Below are 6,528 nucleotides of genomic sequence, written 5' to 3'. Positions count from 1 at the left end.
AATGCCGTCTATTGTAGCACGCCTGCAAACATCATATTCCGTGCGTGCTTGCTAATAGCCAGTCCTTTTTACCTTCTCTTACAGCCCACATGCAGTCCGACGCGACCTGCGTTTACTATGGGAAACGAACCGCCTGTTAATAATACCCCATCCCGATCATATAAATCACCCCGATACCCGCCCTGTATGTATGGTATGCCCTTCCAGGTGGTCGCCGTACTCACAGTCGAGTAGGTCTACACATACCACGTCATCGCAGAGGATGAGCACCCTGCAGACTCGGGCAACCCCAGGGATGATACCACTACGCCTCCAGTTGCGACGGCTACTGGCTCGTATCGCTCGCTGGGGTGGCATGACCTGAGTGCAAATCTGCATCTGATGACAGTTCGAGTGGGTCGTGAATTCATCAAGCGACCGCTCCACTACCAGCACTTATTACCTATAGACGCTCTTGTACATATACCCATCATCAGGCTGGTCCACCCAGATGCAGTTGAACCGGTCTCCCTCCACATTGAACAAGAGTCGCCAGTCGAAGATATCCCCCGCCCGCCGAAGCGGAAACGGTGTCCGGACACAGAGACTGATGAAGTTCCTGCCAAGAGAGTGCGCACTGCAAGCGAGGCGTCCAAGGACGGCATTCCTTTCGGACCTCACCCGAGGTGCATGATCACTGGGTGCGTGTCTGCTGATGTAGAAGCGTGTTATATATTGCCTCCCGACATGCCTCAGCTATTGGTGAGTAGGCATGACTGCTACTTTACATTTGTGGCTGACAAGGTGAATCAAAAGATTGACTACATGACATTCAACATGCGTACCGACTATGACATCTTCCTGTGTCACGCGCCTGAGAATATTATATTCCGTGCGTGGTTGATATGGTTCCCTTCGTCCTTTGAAGCCTCACCTACCGCATGCAGTTCGACGCGACCTCCGGAAACTGTGGGAAACGAACCGATTGTTGATGATACCACATCCTAAGCATTTAGAGGATCTTGAGTATTGCACTGTATGTATCGTACGCACACTTGACCAATCGCGTGCTTATGGTGACACAGGTGTACAAGTATTACGTCATCGCAGAGGACGAGCACCCTCCAGACTCATGCGCGACCATGGGTCACCCAATCACACCTCCCATCATGATGGCACCATGTTCATATCGCTCGCTTGGATGGCACGAGCTGGACGCCGATCTCTATTCGATGGCTTTTCATGCGGGTCGGAAATTGAGCAAGCGACCACTGCACTACCAGCAAATCTTGCGGGAGTTGCTGCCCCACAAGGAGGACATTCATGCGTACAGCATAATCTCGCAGTATATGTTGTGGACAGAATCCCTGTCTTCAGAGATGGTACCCAACAGACGGTTATGGACAACCGGCGAACTCTCACCCTGTCCTGATGGTTATTACCGCCGCGCCTTGGCCGAATATTGCTCTCCCCTGTCGGATGACGACACAGCCCGCTTTCCTCGCCGATTTCGGCCAATCGTCTCAGGAATAAAGAGGAAACGTTCTGGCGACACCAGGGTGGACAGTGAGGCCTGCACCATGAAAGAATATGCCCGACAAGTAGCCAGAGTCCGTGAGTGGTGTCGGGATTGCGATCAAGATCGACACGAGTGGACGATAGGACCGCTTGCGGAACCTGAGGACCCAGAGTTGCTCGTTTATCAACAAGAGAAAGTGAGAGATGTGGTGCCTGCTGTAGAAGACCTCTGGTTGGATCAAGAATATTTCTCCAGGTATGTTCTCTGATAGATCTGCAGGTGCAAGTGTAACTGACGTCGTCTTATCCGAATTAAAATCATCCACAGACACGGTCCCGAGTTTTGACATCTGGCCTTATACCTCATTCTGTTACGCTTTGCACACGCCGGACAGGTCTTAAATATACCCAGAAAGGTCTGTTAGGGTCGACACGCCGTCGCGTTTGGGGCCTCTGTGATCACGATGTGCCACAGGCGACAATGAACTGATCCTGGCCTCTCCGCTCTTCACTGATGAGCCAGACGTGTTCCCTGGCCGTGCCTGGCGATTGCTGGCAAGGGGCGGGATGTATAGTTGTATTGAGGAGCATTGCGTTGCTTTGGTCCCCTCATGTTCGGTATATTCTCCTATGATGTCTGTAGCTCTCGGGCTATCGGCTGCATCTCGGAGTTTATTTCTGGCGGTGGCAGTGGCATGCAACTACATGCGTGGCGTCTATCAGGCGTCGCTACGTACCACCTTATTTCTGATGAGAACATCCGGTATGTTGAAACTGTGTCCATCTCATTCCGTTTACTGATGTTCGGAACACAGGTTCTTGTTATTCAATGAACAATCCCCACCAATATGGCTGAACGGAGTGCAATCGTCAGACATCAAGATCTGACCTCGTGTTTCAAACCCGAGCATCCCTAGCATGCATGACAATCGCTAGCAGCAACACGACATACAATGCGAACTCATTTGACAATATACCCGTATGTGCATACGGCAGCGATTTGGTGTTGGTGACTGACGGAAAAGCACTTCAGGCCCTAGGTAGACTGGCCCGTGGGCATCAGCTTTTCGTATATCAATCAGTCTGTCTTCTGCAAGACGCGGCAGCTGACCTGCAAGCTTGTGTCGTCGATGCTGATCATTATTACCGCGAACCATCTTCCCCGACTTCCAATTCCGCTCCTACCAGCGGCAGGCTTTAAGCTTCAGTAAGAATTGTAACTCCTTTCACTGCCGTAATGACCAAGCATGGCAGCTAATACCGCCTTGCAGAAATGGTGTCCACTGTGATCCCGCCTTCCATGCATTGCTGCAATATCAGAACCACATGTTGTACAATCAGGACAATCCGTCAGTATCTCTTAGCCATGCACATAGCTCGACTCATTCTGTTGACCGCCTCAGACCCCTTCTCGTGTTATCGTCAGCAGTCGCATATGCAGTTCCATTGTAGGCGGCGGCAGAGACTAGGTAAGAGACGCATCTGTTGGGCAACACACGCGTTTCCTGACTCAGTTCCACGGTTAGATCGTGGTGTGCTGCAAGCATGGGAGCATAACAACCATACGCGGCAGCTCAGCTCAACTGTGGCGCTGCATTTATATACCCGCTTTAGGAGGAGCGCGACTGAGTGCGCAGCCTCTAGTCGGACCTATAGTTTGTCCTCATTGCATTGTATATGAGGGCAATGCTGTAAGTTCATTCCTTGATCACGTCATACAAGCCGCTGATCCTATCTCCAAAACTGTCACCTCCATCAGTTTAGCGTCCTCTCAGTCGCAAGTTCAGATCCTCGCTATGACCTAGAGGTTTGATTGATCTGGTAGTCGGACAAACAGACCGTCTTTGCACGTATTCCACCAACGGGTGATGCTAGACACCATTCGGCGATTGGTCTATTGACGAAGGGCCTGGTGGCACTGCTGCATACAGACATCGGACCACTCCACGATTGTCGAGGAAAATCCACGCGACCCTGCACGACCAGGTGATCGCTTTATACCCAACCGCTTCCTCGCTACAGAGGCTGAATGACGGCATCGCCGCGCTCTTTTGCTCGACCTCGCACTTCAAATAGCTCTCGTACTGGGCGCCCGAATGGCTCAAGAGCAATCCAAGCAAATCCGCCGCGCGGTCCATGTGCTGAGATTGCCGCCTCGACACTACCATGGAGGATTCGGCGCAACTCGCACCGAGGACCGATGATACAACCGCCCAGTATGTGAGCCAGCTTGCTCAAGCTGCCGTTATCTAATCTCCTGTAGAATTCCCCCACCTGTTTGTGTGGAAGCTGGACTATACATGAGACATGTACCCACTCGGTTTTCCCTCAGGAGTAGTGCGATACGCTTGAGAGGCGCGCTTGCTTCACAATACCTCATGCATCATGCCGTACTCAATCTTCCTAATCGCTATCCTTGGTCCACGCACTGCACATAGAGCCCCCATTCGGTGACGGTGGTGCTCTCGTTCTCGTCGATTCCTCGAACCTGGCGGGACGTTTTCCTTCATTCACGTGTTAGCAGCTCTGCATGCACTACTCAATTTTCTCCTTGCGAAATTACAGGGACGATGTTCTGACACACCAGCATGGGTTCTTGAGGAGCGTGGCTCTACATGTGACACTAGATCATGAGCAATCGGCCTATCTGTTCTTTGCAAACAGAGGAGGGTCACGGAATGTCAGGCTTGTGAATGTTTTATCACTATTACGACACTGTCATCTTAGCGGCACCTGAGGGCTCGTTGTGAATATTCTCTGAATCCAGGACTCAGCGGGTGTGATGTTTCGTTGCATGAACAGACCACTGATCGGCTGTGCTTCTTCATCGACGCGTGAACATCTGAGGAGCCATTCATTCACTGACTTTACTATCACGCACTAGCCATGACACTTATGCTCAGCTTCATTGTAAGCCTCCTCATTGTTGGACGTCTACTCTTGTACCGCTGCTCAAAAGTGGCAGTGCCGCAGAACATTGCAATGAAATGGCAGGATCACATTAGCTCACATATACAATCACACTGTGCAATCAACAGCTATCTGCAGGATGAACGTACTTGCCAATGCCAGCAGCACACTCATCGACTGATTGCCAGAGGATGGAGACAATGTTGCCCATATCCACTGGGATCTAGCACACAGCTAACTCGTATGCTCTGGGTCTGCCGGAGTATTAATAGTCTCCAAAATGGTCTCCAAACGAGCGCGGGTTGCGTGTCGAAGAGCTAGCATCTCGTCTTGTGCGGTTGTGATCGTCATGACAAGCTAAGGGGCCAAAGACCTGGCAAGGATAAGCTCACTCAAGCCTACGAATATTGAGATCGGGCGAGGTCGATGAGGAAGAGGCAAAAGCGAGCATAAACACTAGTTCTTTGTGGCCTCAATCTTGCTTGCAAATGGGCGTAAAATTGCGCAGGCCGCTTGTTCAACCTCCTCCAGGCTCCTTCTTGCTTTAGACTACCATCTCCGGCAACTTTCCCACGGTCTGCACCCATAGGAGCGGGAAAAGCAGACGTGTGGGCTCATATAACAACTAGTACTAGAGTCTACACTACTTCAACGACAGAAGTAATATTATCTATGGCATCAACTAGTGGCAAGCCACTGCCAGGAGGCCCGCAAACGCGACGCACAACGTGAAACAGCACCCCAATGACGGGCAACAGCGATGCTGTGTACAGTGCAGCTATTGAGAAAGTCGACAGTGTTGAGAGGGCTATTGAGCTTCTTGAGTCCAAGGAACTAATTCCGGGTGGGCAACCAATGAGCCTGCTAATAATACGAGACAGCCTATTGCATCTCACTCGTGCGGCTGCTCCCGCTGCAACCACTGTGGAATGCCTTGTCGCATTCTCTCGAATTGCTGACACCGTCGATATGGAACTGATCACCTCGGAAGTGGCAAATCAAGTATGCCACAAGACCATGGCGGCCTATAACATACTCGATGACGGAGTCGACAAACTAGAGCAACCTCGAATTGAGCTGGAAGGATGTGTGAACCGGGTGAAGGAGCAGGTGCGTGACCTTGAACAGTATCAAAAGAATATCAGAGGGGAGATAGAGAAGGATGTGGAGGCGCTCGCAGAAGCCTTGTGGCAAGCTCAGAAAGTGTCACGAGTTGGCACGGCGCCTAGCCGTTTTTTAATTTTTTCCTTTTCGCGGGCTCGAACCCGCGACCTCTGTACTACATGCCCGATATGGACACGTCATTATCTACTGTACAATTAGATTAGATGGGGCGGCAGTGCATGGCACAGCTCGGGCTCCGCTGACACAGCCGCTCTGACTCACCGGCCCCCGGGGCCGCTGATAGGCGCCAAGCCCCTCTGGGCCCCGATTCACCTCTTTTCGGCACTCGCATCCCGCCCGGCACTTCGACTCAGTCTCCCAACACTTCGATTTCGCCTTCGACGCTCTTCGACACCTTCGACGGTGTGCGACACTTACTCGAAGCTCGGCACGGTCTTCCCGATGCCTCGTGCGTAGATCTCGGAACGTGTCACAGTTTCCCTAATTTTACCTAATTTTTCCGCTATTTCTGCGGACATATCAAAGGGTATAGGGACTTATCCATACTTATCCGTCCGCATATGGGTACATCTACATATCTAAGGGGTTATCCGCTTAAATAAGCGACACATGATCTTGTTCTGGACACATCAGGCTGGACTCTGATGCCGGACCTTTTCTAGATAGAAACCAGACTCCTTCTGGACCATGACATCACTCTGACATCATAGATAGGAGCTAGGCTCAGGCACTAGGCCATAGGCCGGTCAATTCTGGACCCTAGGCCCAGGGCAGGGCAGGGCCAGACTATGACATCATATATGACATCATAGAGCACATGATACTTAGTAATCCTTACCCAGCTAGGTACCAGGGGTCCATTACCGGTCCCTGGGGGGTTTTCCCTCATGTATATAAGGCAGCATCCTGGGGCACCCTGTCCCCCAGTTCTATTCACTTCATTGTTGCGCTTAACAGCATTATCTCCCCCATACTTAAGTGCTTTATCTCCCCCCT

At 51.4% G+C, this 6,528-nt stretch overlaps 3 protein-coding genes across 3 annotated transcripts; all 3 read left to right on the top strand.

Annotated features, from left to right (window-relative positions):
* Positions 1-234: 234 nt before the first annotated feature.
* POSPLADRAFT_1158772 (hypothetical protein) lies at positions 235-2,385 on the top strand (the record flags this gene model as incomplete). The annotated part of the gene is made up of 7 exons (XM_024487359.1): positions 235-741; positions 784-871; positions 927-1,015; positions 1,065-1,593; positions 1,642-1,753; positions 2,141-2,260; positions 2,313-2,385. Coding segments are annotated over 7 exons (1,518 nt in total), but the record flags the coding sequence as incomplete, so codon positions are not given.
* Positions 2,386-3,413: 1,028 nt separating this feature from the next.
* On the top strand, positions 3,414-4,174 carry POSPLADRAFT_1041861 (hypothetical protein). The gene is made up of 2 exons (XM_024477990.1): positions 3,414-3,713; positions 3,761-4,174. Exons 1-2 carry the CDS (start codon positions 3,664-3,666, stop codon positions 3,933-3,935), a joined length of 225 nt encoding a protein of 74 aa, XP_024333599.1. The 5' UTR covers positions 3,414-3,663; the 3' UTR covers positions 3,936-4,174.
* A 977-nt stretch (positions 4,175-5,151) lies between these two features.
* Positions 5,152-5,988, top strand: POSPLADRAFT_1158560 (hypothetical protein; the record flags this gene model as incomplete). The annotated part of the gene is made up of 2 exons (XM_024487333.1): positions 5,152-5,517; positions 5,731-5,988. 2 exons carry the CDS (start codon positions 5,152-5,154, stop codon positions 5,986-5,988), a joined length of 624 nt encoding a protein of 207 aa, XP_024333598.1.
* Between the last annotated feature and the right edge of the window lie 540 nt (positions 5,989-6,528).

The sequence above is a fragment of the Postia placenta genome, assembly GCF_002117355.1.
Source record: "Postia placenta MAD-698-R-SB12 unplaced genomic scaffold POSPLAscaffold_21, whole genome shotgun sequence".
Classification (NCBI taxonomy): domain Eukaryota; kingdom Fungi; phylum Basidiomycota; class Agaricomycetes; order Polyporales; family Adustoporiaceae; genus Rhodonia; species Rhodonia placenta.
Note: the sequence above shows the minus strand (reverse complement) of the source record. Positions and strands in the feature narration are given on the sequence as shown.

Coding starts and splice junctions, on each gene's coding strand:
- POSPLADRAFT_1041861 (XM_024477990.1), top strand. CDS start 3,664: ATGGAGGATTCGGCGCAACTCGCACCGAGGACCGATGATACAACCGCC. Junction 3,714..3,760: donor ACCGATGATACAACCGCCCA/GTATGTGAGCCA, acceptor AATCTCCTGTAG/AATTCCCCCACCTGTTTGTG.